This window comes from Ceratosolen solmsi, unplaced genomic scaffold (genome assembly GCF_000503995.2).
Source record: "Ceratosolen solmsi marchali unplaced genomic scaffold, CerSol_1.0 scaffold13, whole genome shotgun sequence".
In the NCBI taxonomy this organism is placed as follows: domain Eukaryota; kingdom Metazoa; phylum Arthropoda; class Insecta; order Hymenoptera; family Agaonidae; genus Ceratosolen; species Ceratosolen solmsi.
This window is the reverse complement of record NW_011948418.1, coordinates 6,999,539-7,021,371: the sequence shown is the minus strand read 5'-3', so window position 1 is coordinate 7,021,371 and position 21,833 is coordinate 6,999,539. Positions and strand designations below refer to the sequence as shown.

Sequence of the window (21,833 nt, the reverse complement as noted above, 5' to 3'; positions counted from 1 at the left end):
GGCTCGTCCTTTCCATTGAAATATCGTTGTCTACAATTTTCTACAGGCACTTTTTTTTTAACGAAAGATCACGATGGATCACTAAAATCGTTGTTGTAAAAATTTACGTTTACGCGGGGGGTACATGATTATACGCAAAGCAAGTAGCAGCGATTTAACTTTTCGCATGCCCGTAATGTAACCTCGTTTCGCTAGGAGCTTACATTATCTACTTATACCTTACCCAGGATGAATATTCTCTCATCCTTACATACAAGAGCAAGCTGAGACTCACATACAACGTAACAACGAATGCTTCGAGAACTTTAAAAACATCAACACTCGACACAAAGAGCGAATATCGTCTATGCTTTACCGATCAATCGATGCACTTATCAACGTGAACCCTTGCGCGATCTCAGCTGCTATGAAAATTCAGAGGCAAAATCACATCGCGCGACGTTTCAACGGTTCCATGGCAACATCTTATCTCAAGTATTTTGAACGATGCGCTCGTAAGGAGGAAGTATGAAGCCTCCGTACGAATTATCCCGATAAAAGGTCCAACAACGAGTATCGATAATAATCCGCTATCGATGCTCCATTCACGCCAATTGATCTTGGCTTCTCCTCATCCTGCTCCTCTTCCCCCTTCCTTCTCTTCTACCTGCTCATCCTAATTCTCGTTCACGGCCAATTAAACCCAGACACTGAGGGACTCGGCGGTGGTCTGTCCGCCGCTGGCGAAGCTGCCGCTGTGGCGTTTGAAAAGCGCCTGGAACTCGGCAGGCGTGGACGACCAGCGCCTGTGGCGTATCTTCTCGAGCGGCACTTCCGGCAGCCCGACCTCCGTATGGCATCCGCCCTTGATGGGCGAAAGATTCGCGACCTGGGGCAGCCCGACCTCTTGGAAGGACGACATCGAAGAGAAGCCGCTCTCATCCTCGGCGCTGCTCACACTCGTGGCTGGCTTCGGCCTTGACGTTACCGAGCCGCCCGAATTGCCAAGCGCCTGAAACGTGTTCGTGTAGCGTTAATTCCTTTTCACTCGTTCGCTTAATAATTTGGCCGACGAGCGAGAACAGCCTCCCTCGCCACGGGACTCCCCCGACACGGATTACCGAGCCTCGTTCTCCCATTATCATGATAATCCCCGATGTCCTTGGCAGTCTATTCGCCAGTCCGACGAGGTCTTTGCTCGATTAGTAGATCCGAATTTTAATTCACGTTCGATGCTTGTTTTTTGCATCGAGCGCGCCTTAATATCGCGCGAATTGAATCTACGCGATAATGATTTTACTCTATCCCGTCCATGCACGTTTCCGCCGCCCGCCCCCCCCCCTTCCTCCGACCAACAACAACTTCAGTGCATTTCGGAGCGTTTAATTGCATTCCCTAAGTGTTCATAGGCAAAGCAAGAATTAGGCTTGTATAATCGTGGCAAATGTCGTTTCTTGTATTTTGTCCTGTTATTATAACGAGCTAAGGATCATTGTTAAGTATTATCAAAGCACGATAAAGTGACTGAAGAAGGACGGATAAACGTACCCGGTGACGACCGACCGACCGACTACTCACCCAGTCGCGAAGCGCCTTTAAGTGCATCTCCTTCCTGTCCGACTTCTTCACTTTGCGATTGTGCGGTGTGGAGGTCGGCCCGTGGAGACGTTGATATGTTCCCTGTAGCAACTGTTGCTGCTGAGGCTGTTGCTGTTGCTGTTGCTGTTGCTGTTGCTGTTGCTGTTGCTGTTGCTGTTGTTGCTGTTGCTGTTGATGCTGCTGGTACTGTTGATGATGATGCTGCTGCTGGCTTTCCAACTTGTTGGCGACGGCGGTGACGATCGGGATTGAGCTCCTCGCAGGCCCGTCCTCGTCCTCCGTGTTCTTGCTGCTAGTGGAGTTCAAGGAGGCCGCGTCGATTGACTGCCTTGTCCCTGGATTGAGGAGGTGAGCAGACGTCGAGGAGCCGTTAGAGACCTTTCCCGAGCCGAATGCACCGCGGCCGACCTCGTCGTCGGTCGTGCAGCAGTAGTTGACGTCGTTGGCCCGATCACCGCTCGCGCAGACCGCCATCGGCGTCTCCTGTAGCGTCGTCGAGTTGGCGAAGCTACTCTGGAGAGACAGCGAGGATATGTCCGGACCTTGGTCTAGGATGCAAGCCGACGCCACGGCCTCTTGGCTGGCGCTCAGTCGTGCGAGGTCGGGTTCGCGCATCACCAGCAGCGACTGCACCGTTCGCATCAATCTGCACAAATTGATAATGTTAAGTCGCGTGTGGTAAGCCCTTCTTAATCCCCCCACCCCTCCCTCTCTCTCTCTCTCTCTCTCTCTCTCTCTTTCTTACACGTCCCATAAACGTCAGCCTGATCTACAAAATCTGCCATTATTATTATTAAAGCACTGAATTTTATAATCCCCGATCGCGACGTGTATTATGTAAGCCTTCGTAGGTTAAATGCATCGTGCCACTTATAAAAGCAGACACAATATCCGGTTTCATTGGATATCGTCATTTGGTAATTGCTACGTTACTCCTCGGCTAAGGACTCGTCGTTTAATGCACTCGATAAATGAAAATGCTGTACATTAGCCGTCGTTTCACCGAGTTTAGATTGATTTCGTATGCCTTAGTGTAATTTAGCAATGTCAATCCCACCCGAAGGTGCCCATTCATGCCCAAGATTGGGCATCATTAAGTAGCTGATTAAAATGGGACTGGTAAAATAGCGACCAGCTAGAATTTGCGAAATTAAAAAATGAAACGGAAAAGAAAGAGACAAGCATTCCCGAGAGTGGAGATGTAAAAGGCGATCAAGGCGAAGTCTGGGAAATGGATTACCTGAAGGCCTCTTGCGCCAGCTTCTCCGGCGGCACATCATCCGGATCGATCTCGGACTGCCTGGGCCTCCTGTATGCTATGCTCTCGTGCGCCTTGTTGACATCCTGGACGCTGGCCGAAGCGTGGGCCAGTTGTGGTGGCAGGGGCTTCGTCCTCGGGGAGGCCGAGTGCGCGGGCTCGTTCCTCCTGAGCACCGACCACGTAAAGTCGCGAAGACTCGTGGCGGCGCTGACAGTGACGGGACCACTGCAATTAGCCGGTATCTGAGCGACGGATTTGGCTCGGCCGAAGCGCGACGAGGACGAAGACGTGGACGAGGCCGAAGACGTGGAGGAGGTCGTCGAAGAGGCGCATGACGAACTCGGCGAGCCACCATGGTCCGCTTGGACCGCGTGGACGCTACGCGAGCGGGGCACCCGGGACTTGTCCTTCGTCGCGCTCTTACCCAATGACTTCTCGTGGATTATGTCGAGGCTCTTGCGGGCGCGCTCCAGGAAGCGCACCACCTGCTCCATTAGCGATCGGTACATCTGGCGATTGGCCTCGCTCTAAGCACACCAATACAACACAACAAAGCGCAAGGCTGATTAATTAGACTCGGCTCTTTTATTCGCCTTCAACTCAGGGATTTATCGATTGATTAATTGATCGATTGATTTATTTATATAGTTTGGGGAGCGTGTTAAGCTTTTAAAAGCCAAAATTTACGTTATTACATAATCCGAGAGCTTCGTTAAAAGTCGAAAAGGTGTGGAAGTTTTACAAGAATGTGCGCGTTCGAAACATCTGTCGATAGTCTGTTCCGTGTAAATGCTTAAGCAATTTAAATTCAAATTTCATTAATGAATTAGTTATTTTAAGCTTGACTAACATACACTTTATAATTGCCAAATTATAATAAAACATTACGTACTTAATTGTAATTACATATTACTTGCTTTATTTTCATTCACTGTTGACACAATTCGTTATTACTCTCTCTCTCTCTCTCTCTCTCTCTCTCTCTCTCTCACTCACTCACTCACTCTCTAGCGTTAATATATATATATATATAGAAAATAAGAGAGAAAAGGATGATTGATGAAGGTTTTCTTAGTTTTTTATTCATAAGAGGCTAAATAATGTCATCGTATTTATTGTCAATTTTTAAATGGGGAATTCATAATTCATTATGAAAAATAGCATACAATTTGATTCGGATTTTTATGCTTATAATTTCATTATTAAACTGTAAATAAAACGTGGGGTGATGCAAATTTGGATAGATTATTATTACTAAACACGTATAATAAGCCAACGTTAAGGGTTATTGAAAATTAATTTGCATTAAGACATTGAAGACCATATTTATTTTTTGTATAAAATTACCAACAATAATGATTATTTATTATTATTAATATCATAATTATCGTGATCGTCATCATAATAGTATCTTATTGATCGGTGCAGTTTGCTTTAAAAAATGTTTTCTAACGATGATTAAAACCGTCTATATTGAAGCTGAAATTAATTCGTATAAAAAGTGTATCATCGATCATCAAAATTAAATATTACAAATTTTTTTTATAATACTATGAAATATATATATATATATATATATATATAATCATCTTGATAATTACTTTTCACTATGAAAAATGTTTGAGAAATAATATTAGAACGTTAATTTTTAAAATATTAATAAACTCGATTATCAAGCACTTTTAAATGACGTTTGTTATAAAAATTTCAAAAAGGTAACTTGAATATTATTTTCTTTTTATCTTATAAGTATTATAATTGTCCTGTAAGATCTATAGGATGGAATTTATTTGTAAACATATAGACACTTTAATAAGTGTATTTTACTATTTAAGACAGGCTAAATAAATATAAATCACATTATCCAATTTTAATTTTCCACTAAATGCATTGAATCATTTAAATGAAACTGGAGAGCATCGAAAATTAGTTTTCGACATTAGATTGCACAGCACGGTATTGAATAAAAATTATCGATAAATGTAAAAATATATTTTAAAAAGAGATGATTTTAATGTAATTTATACTACTGAGTGAATTAAGATTTTTAATATATTTAATTCTTTACTGAAAATTGTAAAGACCGACGCTTCGTAAACTATGAGATAAAAACATCCATAAAATAAGCTAAGAGAATTATAAATTTTATCTGATAAATTTCATTCTAAATTATTAAATCATTTAAATAGTCATTTCATTAATAATAAATGTATATTATTGAAAATATATTAGCAAATATATTACTTAGGTATTGATCGCATGTTAGTTTTAATTGCATCGGACATTCAATAAATAAAGTAACTTTGTAAGATTCACGTAAACACTAAATAGATCCAAGTAATATGACGAGCAATGATGGCATAAAATTTGTTACCCACTTTTATCAACATCAAGCGCATTCAACCCTCATACATTATATATCACTGAAGAGTATGAGAATGCATTTAAATGTATATAAGTATATAAAATAATATGAAATTTTTTTTACTTTACACCGAATCTTTTTACATCTAATCTATGTTTTTTTTTTTTTTTATAGAAACTGTAACAAATATAATCTTATCGTGTTTGTGCAATTCCTTTAAATGCAATAATCGTATCCTATCTTTCTTAAGTTTGAATAATGTTCACTTTGCGTCTTCATCGTTATACACAAAATATATGCAATTTTTAGAATAATAAAAATACGTCAAAAAAAAAAGAAAAAAAAAGAGAAAAGAAAACAATCTATAATAAAATCGGAATTTACTACAGAATTATGATATTACTAATTGTGGAGTTATTAAAATTATTTACTGAGTAGTCTGGAATATTCGATTCGAATTTCAATAATTGACAAATTCTTAACTGGGAAATCTCAAAATCAATCCACAACTATTTAACTAGAGATTCGGAATTGCAAGAATTACTATGTTATACGTATGAATAACATAAGCATCGGTGGTTCAGTGGTAGAATGCTCGCCTGCCACGCGGGCGGCCCGGGTTCGATTCCCGGCCGATGCAATGTTTCCATTTTTTTTTTTTTTTATTTTTTTACATCATATATTTCTCATTCGTAATTATAGGTGACTTATGATTAATATTATTCTTGTAATAATTGAAATTGATATTTTCATTTTATAAACTTATTTTATATTTATTATTTTAATAAGTAATATTGTCTGCAGCAGCAATTATGTTTGTAGGTTTATGAAATTATTTATTATTCAACACCAAAGTCTAATATAACAATAAAGAGACTAGCTTCGCCATTTCTGGGGGTTATTAATAAATTCATAATTCAATGTGTATTTATCATTGAAATTCCAATAACAACGAAGGCGTCGAATTAATTGAAATCAATCATTAAATTACAAAAAATAAGAAATAATTTCCCTTCGACTGCATATCAATATCAATAACGATAATACAAAGTCAGAACATAAAATTAATTAATACAACTGTTAGGCATGAATATAAGAGATTGTAAACGTATTTTTTGCACAAATTATTTGATGTAGAATGCCAATGTGTATTTTTTTAAAACGCACGTAAATCTTTTAAGTAAGGGCTTTTTTTTTGTTTTAAAAAACAAGCTATCACGTATATACCGTATAATTATTAAAAAAAAAAACAAAAAAAAAGAAAAAAGAAAGCAAAAAAAGGAATAAAAGATTCGAAATAGAAAGTTAAAGAGTAAACGAATATACGAAAACTTCTAACTTCCTGAACGTATATGAAGAAATAAATCTAATTGGATACTTGTTCTCGATTAAATTTTATTGATTTTTTTTTTAACTTTCGACGTTATTCCTTAGTGATTAAATTTTATTAAATAGAAGGGATTTAATAAAATGCGATCAACTGCGATATACCGACTTTTTTTTCGCAATATCTACAACTCGATAATACTGATATTTCAACGATTTTCATGTCCTAAGAAAAATATTACTAAAACAAGTTGCTTGGTTAGAAGGATAAGGATAATTATTGTATATTTACAAGAAAATTATGAGCAATTAAAATTATTCCTCTTCTTTTTTTCTTTTCACCGTAATTTCACATTATAATCAATATTGCATCTATCTGCGTGCGGGCGAAGCTCAATAATCAGTAAGTTGAATTTATTTTCATGTGATTTCATTTTTTTTTTTTTTTTTTTTTTTCCAATGGCAAAGCTCTCTCAGAGTACAATGAATTCTGAGTTTATTTTATGGTGTAATTCATGAAATTGTCATTAAATTGTGTTTTTTCAATTCTAGTCGGCTTTAATACTTTTAAACGAAAACTCAAAGAGATTGGAAAAAACAAATGACTGTTTACGGATCCTATCAATAAAAATGTGACATTTACTTCTTTTTTTTTTTTGTAGTTATATCCCTTGTTTTTCTATTCAACTTATTAATTTATGAAATATCATGGTAAGAGAACGGAATTATTATTATTTAATATTGGACAAATTTATTGAGAAAAGAGATGACGTAATGTTTAAAAACTTAATTGTTATCGCGTAACCAATAGACGTTAAATAAATCGAATCATATACATGTTTTAAAATTTTTTTTCTTATAGAGTTAAATAGAAAACCTATTATCGGCTAAATGGACACGGCCATCTAATCTCGTTAGACAGTGAAATTATTTAAATAAAACATTAAATTGTATATACTCATTAACGTAATTCGATTAAACCTTTTCAAATTAATGATTTTTCTTTACTCTAAAGAGCGCGATAATCATTTTATTTCTTTTGTTTTGTTTCCATAAGTAGGGATATCAAAGTATTACATTCTCTAGAAGATGATAACAAGTGTAATGAGAAAATCATTTAAACGCAAGTTTTGAAAATATCTATTTAACAAATTCAATAGTATTATAATTTTTTCTTTTACATTGAAATAAATTATTTTTAAATATAAATAACATTATTATATTAATTATTTGATTAATAATTATTATTTTTTCATCATAACTCTGATAAATTATTGTGCACTGCTAAGTATTGAATTAAAATATTCAAGGTCTAGGAAAGTTTATCAAGATCGATATCTTCATATATTGTCAGCATCGAGTGTGTTGAATTTTTAATTTTTCTTATGCGAGATCGATTACCGGAATATAATTTGATTTTCAACATCTACTATATATTTTATTCTATAAAAATATATAATTAAATACTTATCGATTGAATGAGATCGTTTAAAGTATCAAGATAAACATAATAATAAAAGAATCAAATGACCTGCCTCGATAGAGCAGCTTATCTAATGAATTTTCAATCAGTTTCTCAGCTCTTTCCACAAAGATTATATTTCATTAAAAAATTACAAGCTTTTCTAGTAATTAAGTGATTTTTACATTTGTTTACGATGATAATTTAAAAAGAAAAAAAAAAAAAAAAAAAAAGATGATTCTCAATAATTTCAAACTGTTGAAGTTAATATAATTGTTTTGTATATAAGAATTTTAAATTGCATTACCAAGCAACAAATAAATATTCGTTCGATTTGTTATTAAATTTTTTCATAACTTGTGAAAGCAATATTTCTGATAGATAAGTCGCTACGATTTAATCGCCAGCTTAATGTCTCATTATTACTCACTGGAATCCTTCGAGTGGTGTAGGAAAATGCAATTTTATATTCATTTGGATATTTTTTTTTTTTTTTTTAATTTAACTTGAAGCCGTTTATCCTTTAGAAGAAGAAAAAAGAGAAGATAAAAAATTAATTTATTATTCAAAAGCTATTTCATGACTAATATTAATAAACGGGCTGAACTTATGTTCTCCAGAAGACGACTGAGTCATTATAGATTCCTCATTACCTTTACGATATTATTTTCCACCGATTGGCCGAGTTACACTCCCTCCCATATATTTATAGAATTTCACCAATGCCGATCTACTGAATTTATTTAAAAAATATATTAATCAAACACTTATAAGTTCTATGAGATTACATTTTATTATAAGTTCGGCTAAGAAATTAGGCAGGCATATTATTATCGAGCTTATTATTCTTACGTAAAGGTACAAAATTATTTTATAATTAACCAAATCCAATTCTGCATTGGGAAAGCTCACTTTCATAATTCACGTGGCAAACTCGTTATAAGAGTTTCTTTCTTTCACCGGCAAAATCAATTATTGCTCGTCGTCATGTCGCCCGCTGTCATGAATCCGTAGCAGCGGATGTGCGAGGATGTTGGGTGGTGCCCCCCCCCCCCCGGGGGGGGGGGGGGGGGGGGGGGGGATGGGGGGTGGGGGGGGGGGGTACGAGGCCCCGTCAACGAACGTAGATATAAAAATAAAAAATCGCATCCGCTGCTGTTCGATAAGAGCATAATGGGGGTTGGGATGATGGCGGGGGAAGAATACCGTCCGGGCGGATCGCGTGGAGAAGAGTCGATATATATCTTCCTCTCTCTACCCATAACATTCTCACTATGTGTATATATATATATATATATATATATGTGTGTGTGTGTGTGTGTGTGTGTGTGTGTGTGTGTAGGGGCGGGTGGAGGAGGAGGAGGAGGAACGTAGGGAAGCCGCGAGTCGAGGAATTCGCTCAAGGGGCCGTTTTATGGGGGAGGGGGGGGGCACCGATCGCATACCTGCTTAAGCTGCCACTGGAGCGTGTCCACTTGGCTCTGAAGGTAGACATTGTCGATCACCTGTACCTGGGCCTGCTGACTTCTCAGACTCGCCTGCAGCCTCTCGTTCTCCTCCGTTAGCGCCTGGCATTGCTGTAACACGACAACCAAGAAACAGGAAATGTTAAATCATGTCGTACTATAACATTGTATTTTAGAGCGTTTGCGAATGAGTTGGCAATGCCAGTATTTTCCAAATGTTGGCCAATTAGTCGCCTTTGTAGGGCCGAGACGGTTTATTTATGATCGCTATGGTCTCTTTATTCTTCGCTACGAGCGTCTATGAGCATCAGGATTATCGAGGAAGTGTAAAATTTAAAGAAAAAAGTCGTAATCCCGGGGACCGTTAAGAAATGCACCTTTTATCTAAGCAGCCCAATAGCAATAATATGGGTTGGGGGGGTGGGGTGAGGAGTAAGGAGTCGCTCGTTCATGGGGTTTTTGGTAATAAAATATGCCCATTGGAGCATCGGTCTCGCTCTTATTCGTTCGTATCTTCCAATTTCGTGTAACGTCTATTTCAGCTTGCTTCCGCGGAATAAATTTATTCGCTCAAATAAGAGAAACGCCGAAAGGGGAGGGCGCGAACGGCTCACCGGTAGCGAACTTATTCTTCTAATATGAGATGCCGCGTATCTTCTTGAAAATCGGCGAGTCCCGGTCAGTGACCTTTCTTTCAACGTGCCCCCGTTAAAAATAGATGCAAACAGAGATAAAAATAAGCTGTGCGAATAAAATTACAATTGCACGAAAATGCGTAAATAATAAGTGATGAGCAATTATTACGGGATTAATGATATTTACGAGTGGGAATGCGCATATGGGAAAATTAATTTTCATTCCTTCATTTAATATTTACCATGTGAAATAATAAAATTAATAATAACGGGTCGTAATGGTAAAGGCGGAAAGTTAATTATAATTTTCTTACGCTCATAGTTAATACAATAAATTTCGATCTCCTTTTCCTAGCCCGTCCACTAGTATCGTTATCTCTCTCTCTATCTCTCTCTCTCTATCTCTCTCTCTCTATCTCTCTCTCTCTCTCTCTCTCTCTCTCTCTCTCTCTCTCTCTCTCTCAAAACTCAACGTAGTTCCGTAACATTTGTTTAATTAGTATTGTAATACTTATACTTTACTACGTAGCGCTCCGTCGTCGTGTAATCGAAGGACAATGACTTTTTATTCTTCATAAGTAAGGGGATGAATGGGATTCATGAGATAAACGGTAAGTAATAAATTTGGGAATGTAAGTGAACGAAGTATTTGATCATTCTTTTTGTGCGGGTAGTACCGAATGCTAATACATGTGCGCGCACATAGAATAAATATTTCTTGAAATACTTTCGATTCATTCCGAGTTTTTCTTTGTTTTTTTTTTTGTTTTTTGTTTTTTGTTTTTTTGTTTTTTTTTTTTGTTCGATTTCTTCTTTCTTAATGCGAAATTTAAGGCCAAATAGTTGTTATTACCTTTTTTTCTTATCGTAAAAATGCAAATTAATATTGCTCTTCTTCCAGGGACAGAGGGGGGAGGGGGACGGCGGCGGCGGGGTAGAGCCAATTGAATTATGCAGATAAGTAAATCCAATGCATCGTTAATGGTGTTTAAATTGCTTTTAATAATCGCTTTCATTATGAATTATAAGCTTATAAAAAAAATAATTATTGCGCTCCCTGGATTAGGGCTCGGAGCGTTTATTAACAAAACAACGAGTGACAGGATAGGAAACGGTGATCCTTTACCGATCACCCACGTCGTCACCGTCGGTACGAAGCGTCATACTTAACAACGGCCGCGGCAAAGAGTAAGGAAAGAGGCAAGATCCTGCTTCTTTCACCGGCTCGCGACCGAGTCGAGCAGCCGAGGTCGCCTTCGAGGAGTTAAGGTCACGTCCGGGGTTTCAAGCGCCTTGTCGCGCTGTTTTGGACGACCCGCGTCGGCACGAGCTTCCCAGGTGATTATTTTATCTGCTTTTTCTTTCTCGGGCTTTTAGTTTTTTTTTTTTGTTTTTTTTTTTGGTTTGTTTTGTTTTTGTTGGTTTTTGCCTGTTTGAGAATACACGTTCAGCGGGAAGAAAGCTCGAGGGGCCCGACGACCTCCGACTTGTTGATCTTGACTCCGATATTGGCAACATGCGTTATGTCGAGTTTTCTTTTGTACTCGGCGCTTTGGGCTTGGCGCACCCAAGGGACACATCCACGAAATTTGCATGTTTTTAATGGCGTACGATGACACTTTCTGGATAGGATCGATATATAATAAAAGGCGGGAGACCTTTGCGCGCTGCGGTTTAAAATAGCCTTGGTTCTGGAATTCTTGAAAGAACGCTGTAGATCTTGTTTTCTTGAAATTAAGTCTTTAATGTGTGTCAACGGAACGATGGCAAGAAAATAACAAAGTATTATTTTCTTATAAATTACCAGATAATCCAAGAATTATACTATTGGATTTAATATTAATTTTTAACATTATTTTTTCAATGTTACACGGGCGGATTTTTTTTGTTATTTGTTTTTTTTTTTCTTTTTGTATTTATAATCTTATATTTAGAAGTACACTTTAAAAACTAATTTGCCAAACTAAATTTCTAAAATTCTCCGTTATTTATTAACACGTAATATTCTACATTTAATTTCTAAAAAAAAAAAAAAAAAAAATACTATCTTGTCAATAATTTCCACCATTCGCAGAATTAGCGTTACAACGACAGTTGCATGAATTAAAGCCTCGCTCGTTTATTGTCAAATCGAACTTGAAATATGTCGTTCAAATTATATATAATGAATTCAACGTATTATTAAATTAAAGATAACGATATGATATTATTATAACAAATAATGATTATCTCTAGAAATTACAAATTAATGGAAAAAATTAATTCAATAGTTTAGAAAATCCTGTGTATCCAATACAATACAATAATATTGTATGTACAAGAGTGCTGCAAAAATTCAGACAAAGATCATTGTTTTGCTGTTTCTGTGACTTTATTACAAGTTTCTTGGGAAACTATAAAATCATTTTTCACTTTCTAATTATTTGCATGTAAATCAACCATTCTTCGATATTAAACTATCTGCATAATATTCTTTTTTTATTGACAGTGTATAATGGCGATATTTCTATGTAACTTACATCAATATATATACATATATATATATATATATATATATGGATTTGTTAATTTCGTAAAAAAATTACGTTTCATTCTGCGTGAATAGTAAAGACTTAAAACGAAGAGTATAGGCGACTTGTGTTGATAATACTTATGTTTTTGAATTACAAATATTTATAGGTATTTTTGATATTTTACGAAATAATTATGTCGAAATATTTCTTAATAATGACGCTGGGTCATTTTAAATTTTCTAAAATCAATCTTATTGTTTTGTTTAAAACTTAAACTTTCATTTATACGCTAAAATTGTTGTTTTACTTTGTTCACATTTTTTATGTAAATTAAATTCTTTCTATGATTTTATTAATTTTCTGTATGTATACATAATTTATTATTATTAAAGTACTTTATACTAAAAATTTCTTCAAATATATATATATATATATATATATATATATATATTTATTTATTTATTTATTTATTTATTAACATTGCATTTATTCACATTTCATACGTTGAAATATCATTATTAATCAAATATTTTTATCATTAAATTTGTGCGACTAAAAAATGCTATATTTTTCATTACTGATAAGCGTTATTTGATTACACTTAAATTAGATAACTAATTATATAAAAATTTCATATTCTGTACGTTCAGAGATAGTGTAAAATAATGATTATTTTGTTTTAATTCAAAAAGCATTAAATGTACAATTACCTGAGTAGTATTATAACTTTACAAAACCTGCTTCGAGTAGATATATAATATAGCATATGTTTAATCGATATTGCAATATATTTAAATGATAAATATTTGAATTTAGTTTAGGCGCAGAAAATTTCCTGTTTATTTTAATTTGCGTATTTAATTTATGAATAATGAAAACATAAATAATATCATAAAAATTACTTTAAAAACTTTACAAATTAAGCGCCTATTCTAACTAATGAATATGTATATGTATATATATATATATACATAGACACACGCGCACACACACACGCACACGTACACACGTACACACGCATGTATAGGATTTAATTACGTGTTTAAAAAATAATGCTCTTTATTTTACATGTTTCATACATTTTTTACGTGTTCTCAAGAAGTATTTTTGTAGATTAAATTGATATCGGTAAAGTGCAATAACTTTCAGGTTCTAAGCGTCATTCAAGTGGAAACGGAAGTTGATGAGAAAAAAAAAGTTAAAATTGTGTCATTAGAAAGTCCGAAGTATGATAATGACAAAGAATTTTCCACTTAATTATTTCTACGTAATTACACTTCATTGTTTATTCTAACAATTTTACGTAGTATTTTTTTTTTATCATAGAAATTAATTATCCTAAAATTTAATTATCAATTGCTGTTTCACTGGATATCTCTCGGCTACTTTTTCATTTAGAGCTTAGAAATCTGATGCTGAAGAGTAATAGTGACGTTTCTTATGTTTATTACAATATTCTTGCTACTACGACAGCCCTTCTAGCGTAAAGTAAATTTTTGCCGTATAAATCTACATTCCTGATGAAGAATGCATAAAGCAAAGTATTAAAATTCGAGAAAGTATATTGTTTTTTTTTCCTTCTTTTTTTTTTTCTTAAAGCCGATAAAGCAGTAAAACGGATCGTTAAAAATGCATAAAATGCAGATAAATCAACTCTACAGTTAACCAGAACATAAACACATTACTGGGCTTAATACGACTCGCACAATTCGCCGACGAAAGCTTATGCCTCATTTTATAATTATATTGTGCAAATAGCAAAGATGGAGCGCAACGGATAAGCGCAACTGACGCATCCACACAGGATTATAAAATACTCGATCGGATCGGATTGTGCCGAGCGGTGGTGCTTCGTCAAAATGTGCCTATTAATCCCTATAACGTTTGGTTGAAATGGCAGAAGATTGTAAAAATGGCGCATCCCGATATAAATATTAAATATTCGATCGCCAATGCGCCATTGGTAAATTCGTGTTCGGGCGATTATGGCATAGAAGCAGCAGCAGCAGCAGCAGCAGCAGCAGCAGCAGCAGCAGCAGCAGCAGCAATTCGCTCGTTTCAATAAAAACTTACGCCTCGGCTGACGTCGCTTAATAACTTAAAGCAATGATTATAAGCGGAAAAACGAAAATCGACGTGCCTGGTGATGGCGCCGCCGCCGCTGCCGCATGCCGTTCGGTTGTTACTTTCTCACGCGACGAGCGCGACGCTTAAGTTTGTAATAATCGTCGCCGGCCGGCGCGAAAATCCTCCCGACGATGAGGTACGCGGCTGCGCACAATTGCCCCCCGACGATTACCCTCCTGGCATTTATCTCGTGCTCGAGTGTTTCCGGAGCGCGATCCTCCGGACAATCAGTCTTGTGATGGGCTGCGCCGAGAAATTTATCGTAGCCACGCCAGCATAATGCCAATGGTGTTCCCTTGTGGTTTCCACTTTTGATTTAAGGAAAGGAAGAAAGGATTATTGGGACTCTCTCTCTCTCTCTCTCTACTCTTTCTGCGCTTGCGCGTGTATGTAATTGAAAATTCTTTTCACAAGCGATTCAACGAAACGTCAGCATCACTCCTATTTCTGTTCGTTGCAACTTGCTTGCGAATAAAGCGAGGGTGTTTAAAAGGACATTCGCTGAAGTATTTATTGGCAAATTTGAGAACGGAAATGCATATTATCTGATAAAATATTCAATAAGATTGCAAAATATTTTTATTTTATCTTTCTGTTAATTTGTTTTTGTTTTTCATATTTCCAGTATATGTGTTCATCTTGTCGCGGCTTACAGACATTCCCGTAATCGTTTATTGCAAAGCCATGTAAAAGAAAAAAGCTTATTCGCGTGTATTTATTATGCCTCGGGAAAAGAAATGGAAATTGCGAATCATTCAATTATGGATGGCATCGATTCTCGTTTCCTCGATAAGCGTCAATTTCGTGCAAAACGTATCCTTGTACGTTGCTAATCCACCTCGGCATCTCTAAGCGAAATATCGCGGTTGGTCCAGAAATGTTGATCTTCGAGAGGCATCGATATTCAATTACTGCGGCTCGAGTATTAATAAATTCAATCTGACTCGATTCTTACTTTCATTCCTGTCCGCATATTTGCCTTTTTCAGCCGCTGCCATTGGCTACATTCGTTGTGCGAGTACGGTTTCTCGCAACATCACAGTGCGTTACGCATTTAACGTTGCCTCTTTAACATATTTATACATATTGCATAGTTCCATAAATGGATAGAGTTACTTTCCGCAGAAATAAGTAAAGCTTTTATTTATTGCTGAGGTCATAAGGGTACTTGACGATGTGTTTGAAGTTGGCTTAAGCTTGTTGCGCAGTCGCTGCATAATGCAGCAAATAATATATTGTGATTTTATCGATTCCACTAGTGACACCACCGCCCCCCCCCCCAACTAACATCGCTCATATCAGCTTCTGATATTTCTGAATTGAATTTTTCGTATCGTTCGACAAAATTACAGAGTCATAATTGCATCATACAGACGGACAGGCGCCGTGAATGAATTTTAATGTCGATATTTTGCCTTATCATATTTATTATTAAATAAAGTGAAATTAATTAATTTTTGAACGATCAGTAGCAATGATAAATGTAGAATATAATTGCGAGGCGTCCAATATCTTTAACACGAATGAAAATAACGGAAAATATTATGAAGCCAATTACCATATAATTTCAACATTTAATTTTAATTGTGATTAATGGTAATACCAAAGCATATTAAATTGCCGAGAAATGAAACCGTGAAAAAGTTTACTTAACAAATATGCTTACTTTCATTCTCTTTGCGATTAGTAATAGCAGACACCGGCTTAATTAATTAACATCAGTTTCACTAACTCGAGAAGAAGGTAAAATAATCTTATTATGTTTTCCATACCTTTTTTAATCGCTTTTCTTTTCTATAGCATTTGTAAAATGCTTTAAGCGGCTTTCCGCGCGTATTTTCATCAGAATAGTTCTGCTCAACAAGAAAGTTGAGCCTTTAAACGGAAAGTTAAGTATTTCATTTTAATACATTTTTATTCGTGTACTAGTAAAATTTTCAACGATCAATTATTCTTGAAACATATAAATGTTATGTTTCACTTGCCAAAAAAAAAACAAAACAAAAAATAAAAAAAATTTTGATTTGTTATTATTATCCTATATTTTATTTTCTAATTAAAAATCAATAATAAATAATTGTCGGTGAAGCGAACCTTACGTAAGAAATTTGTTCGTAAATAGAATTTAATATCTTTCGTATTAATACCCTTAACTTATGTGGTCGTCTAATTAATTATTTTTTTACTCAATCAAATACTCCCGAATGCCTATAAATGTTTCTTCACTTTATTATTGTACAATAAGGAATTGTAAATTATGCATAAAGATTTTCACCAAAGTCGCACACTTTATTTTGTCTTATGAGATCTCATTATGATAAATCGTTCGACACAAACGAAAACAAAAATCAAAAGAAAACGAAACAAAAAAACAAATAAACAAAAAAAAAACATAACGAAAGATCTGTTCAAATTATGCTTCCGTATAGGATTGAATATTGTTTACTTACAATGCAAATTACGTATATTTTTATTATCCTTATATTATCGAACCTTAAAGACTTTTGTTTGAATTTTTCTATATTTGCTTCACTTTATAAATTGTAGATAATTTTGTCAGTATCGAATGATTTTTACGCGGCATACTGTTAGAATAATATGCTCGTAACATAAATTTGCATGGATTTAATTACAATTTTCAAGCTTTTCCGAGTAAATGAAAGTTCAATCTTATATATTGTAAAAAAAAAAAAAAAAAAAAAAAAAAAAAAAAAAAAAAAGTCAGAGAAATCTATTTTACCAAAGTGGTTAGTCAATTACACGATAATTACAATAAGCAATAGTATTTACAGTTCATAAGAATTACGGTTCTTATTAAACAATATTTAAAAAAATATATCACTGAAAATATATGTGAAATTTCGACAAATAAGATTGACTAAGCAAAGAAAGCGTTAAATCATACGGAATTTAAGCTTAAACGTACATTCAGTTTTAATAATAACATTTACCTTCGAATAGCATATATTGTTATTATTTTATCACGATACTCATTTATTTATTATTTATAGATAGTTAGTCAGATATATAGCCGGATATCTTAAAGAATTGTACTTTATGCAAATCAACTGCAATGCCTATGCGCATGATGTATTCGTCCTACAATAGTAAGCAATAATAAGCTATAGGTAATGATTAAAGACAATATAGTTAGCATTGGAAAATATTCTCACGGAGAATAATCGATATTTACCGTTTCATTCAAAATAGCATTCGTTGGAATACAATGACTTTGATAAGTAGCGCAATTATAGCAAAACTGCCCGAATAGTTATATAAGGCACACAAGATTCCTTGCCGGTACTAAAGCCTTTGATATATTGCAAGTTTTACGCTTAAATATTTGTGTATTTAGTTAGACTTTAGAGGTGCAGAGTCGATTATACATTTTGGGGAATAAATCAGTGCATTTCTTCGCTTTTCTCGCATGGGGTCACTGTTTTTTTACTGTAGAAACGCCAAATGTCTAAGAGCCCGGAGCAACGTCATCCTCCAATCAGTGTGGCATTTTTGACAACCATCGGAAAAAAAAAAAATAAATAAGGCAAGAGACTCTTATCACACCGTAGTAACGAGTCCTGCACACACACATACAATAATTTAACTACACAACGATCTCATATGTTAAAATACAAATAAATAAAAAACAAACAAACAAAAAACAAACAAACAAAAAAAAAAACAATTTGTATTCGTAAAGAAAAAAAAAAGTCGTTAAAACTTTGTCCGCGCGTTCATCTCGAGAAGCAGTCTCCCCGCTTCTTCAACTACGAGATTCTCATTCTCATGCTCTCCTCGGGCTTATCAATGAAAAAGAAAAAGTGGCACAGTTCCTTAAGGCAGCACGCTCGGGACTAATTAAAAGTCTCGTGGCATTGCAGCCGCGTACCTTCGAGGGACCCCCGTCGCCACCGCAAATCAGGAGGACTCGACCGACGCCTTCGCACCTCGCGCTGCGGCATTCGCGAACATCCGCACTCGCTTGCAAAAGAAAACGAAGAAGAAAGAGGCACGAGAGGAGGCGGGGACAGCAGAGCACGGGAATTCGCGACTCGGGGCGCCACCGCGTGGGTCGCGCACTTACACGTCAGCGCTAATGTGCCGGCAAGTGAAAGGCCTTTGTTCGGCTAATGGCCGAAGAATGCCGACCGTCCTCGTGTCCGTGCCTTTATCTCCTTCGGTGACCCGCGCACTTTTGTTCGCGTGGGCCAATCGCGAGATAGCGTGGATGGCTCCTGGCGCGTCCAAGTCTCGGTCGGCGGCCCTTAACCGTCCCCCCGTGACGATCCGGCCACGTGGAAAACGGGGAGAATGGGGAGGGGAGGGGGGACGCCGGTGGAAAAACGGCGAACGCGGAAGGAACGCCAAGAGCCTTAGTTCAGCCTTCCCCGAGGCCGCCACTACTTCCGCGGGTACGAGGTGTGAGCGAGAGAGAGAGAGAGAGAGAGAGAGAGAGAGAGAGAGAGAGAGAGAGACGCCTAGTGGTAGCCGCTGCTCTTTCGGCTGACGAAATTTACGACTTCGAGGTTGCGGGGAGAGCCGGGGAGATATTACCAACCCAACTCGGTTTTGAAACGTGCTGCTACGTAATCGTCGAGCACTTCGCTAATTTTATTATTTCCTTCCATCCAGCTACTCGCGAACGCGTAAGTGCGAACATTTTTAACCACTTAATTGCTGATAAACTGAATACTTATTTATTATTAATGGATGAAAATGGGCAGGTAATAATAAGCAAGTGTTTGTTGGATGCCTATTGATTACAACTATTAATTACTTTCTACCGATAAAATTATTGCAGAATACGAATTTTACGGATTATGCTTAAGAATAATTATCTGTTAAATAAAAATTCATGCCTGAGGAATCAATTAATCTCTTGATCGTTAATTTGTTTACATCATTTCCCATATTTATTTGGTCGGAGAGGTACGTTTATATGTTTAAATAATAATATACGTGCCAATGATTTTAAATTAATCAGATATTTAAGATATTCGTTTTATCAATATTGCTTTCTTTTGCTCTTGTTTTTTTTTTCTTTTGTTCTTTTTTAAATTTTTTTCTTCCTCTCCTGCAAATTACTAATGGCGTAACCGGAAAATTGGTATGTGGCAACAAATTTTTCTTTAAGCATGTACAAGTCATTGGTTCCGATTATAAACTGAGTGCGAATGGATAAAAAATTAACGACAAATTTGTCAATTTTAAAAATGGCAACAGCTAAGATCTTGTACACCCTAATGTTAGGATTGATTAAAATAAGCTATTTCGACGCTTTCAATTGGTGAAAGTCCTAACAAACATACATGTATTACCATGAGATAAATAAAATATACATATACCAAATGAAATTTAGCTATTAGTTAAGTATTTTATTAATTGAAAATTTTTATCTTGAGTATCGTACACTGGCTAGATTAACTTGTAGCTAATAATTGTTTAATATTAAGAGAACGAAAGTTTTTAAAAAATTATTTAATAAGTGAGCTGTTCGTTTTCTCTCCCCCCCCCTTTTTCCCCTTTTTTTTTTTTTTTTTTTTTTTTTATTTCATTACCCCGATGATCTACTACGTAAATATACTTTATGTAATAATTTGATAATTTTAATTTTCCACGCTAATTTCTTATGTCTAGCATACGATAAGTGATATTTGTCATTCCGACTTTAATAATACCGACATAATGTATATTAAAATAAGACATTCGCGGCTATAATCAAGATAATATCCACGTGCATTAATTAATTTATCTTAATATGGCTCGGAATAATAAATTACATACGTCGGTTTAACATAAAAGTTTAATAACATAAGTTTGTAATAATCGACAAAATTTATATATCAGTCACAATATACTTATTATACAATACCAGTGCACAAGTAATGATTTAGAAAGCAATATTGAAATAGTCAGTGAAATTCCACAGATTTTATCTCGAGTAGTAATATTTTATCTATCGAAATGTTGAATTACTATAAATAATAAGCAATAATGCGTTACGATTATATTTAGTTATTATTCAAAGTATTATTATATCTATATGATATGTAATAAATACAGTCTGACAAAACTTTATAACAATCATACTAAAATAAGCACATGTTTATTGACGAACGATTACATATGTACTTTATAGTTAGCGTTAAATGACTAAATTCGTGCAATAATAACTACGTATTATAGAGCCAAATGGCCGACATTGTCCTTCTAATAAATTAATATCTAATTCGTAATTCACTTAACATTTACAAATCCATGCTCGTTTGGAATTGACGGATGCTTTGCGATGAAAGTATGTTCAACTTATAGGATATGTACATCTGTACCCACGTCTCGGGAAATATTCCATTTGCTATTACACTACGCGAATTTTACTCGCTCGATACGTTTAGTAATCGCAGCTCTTGTATGTACGGTGAACATTTTGCTACGATAAAGTAGAGCACCTAGAAGACTAATTATATAAATTACTTTGGATAATTAATTTTTCTTGGAAGAAGAAATTTCTATAATAATGAATATTGTTTAACTAGATAATACAAATATATGCATTATTAGCAGTCGAATATCGTATGAGTATCGCACGAGTATCCTTTTCACTTCATAAAAGTTGAATTGTATTTCTGCTCGTTTTTGTGAATACATTTAACTGGGAATACTGAGATTTCCCCTCACCAGAAAGTGTGCAACGACACTGTAATGGCCAATTTGAAATTTCAACAGCGTTCGAGGGTGGAATATCTCATATAAAAACAAAAAAAAAAAAATAGTTTGCCAATAGCTTTCCCACGCATTATTCGATAAATCAATAATTTTCTTATCCATTGCGTAAAAATCGCTATGGCAGTTCAATGTATTCGCGATAGTCGAACGCGTTACATGAGATTTTATAATATTTGAGCATACCGTTTGTGAATACTTATTACACTGCATTTGAATAGAAAGTGCGCGCATATAATTTAAATAAGTAAACAAGATGTTAAATTCTTCAAAACGTTCGACAAAGTGTTGGCTCGAGCGTCAAAGCTTACCATTACCGAGCAAACCATTAAAACTTCATACTCTTATAAATCAACTTGTAATAGAGCCTCCTTCGT

The 21,833-nt window shown here is 35.3% G+C and overlaps 1 protein-coding gene and 1 non-coding gene across 2 annotated transcripts in view; one reads left to right on the top strand and one right to left on the bottom strand.

Moving 5' to 3' along the window:
• Positions 1 to 670: 670 nt before the first annotated feature.
• LOC105360191 (uncharacterized protein DDB_G0271670) overlaps positions 671 to 21,833 on the bottom strand; it is a 110,476-nt gene continuing 89,313 nt past the window's right edge. Inside the window, 6 exon segments of the mRNA XM_011497023.1 lie at positions 671 to 991; positions 1,558 to 1,635; positions 1,638 to 1,701; positions 1,844 to 2,224; positions 2,819 to 3,366; positions 9,438 to 9,569. Of these exon segments, the coding sequence (XP_011495325.1) occupies positions 677 to 991; positions 1,558 to 1,635; positions 1,638 to 1,701; positions 1,844 to 2,224; positions 2,819 to 3,366; positions 9,438 to 9,569 (1,518 nt within the window). The 3' untranslated portion in view covers positions 671 to 676.
• On the top strand, positions 5,774 to 5,844 carry TRNAG-GCC (transfer RNA glycine (anticodon GCC)). The gene has a single exon. It is a non-coding gene; the product is annotated as a tRNA-Gly (tRNA).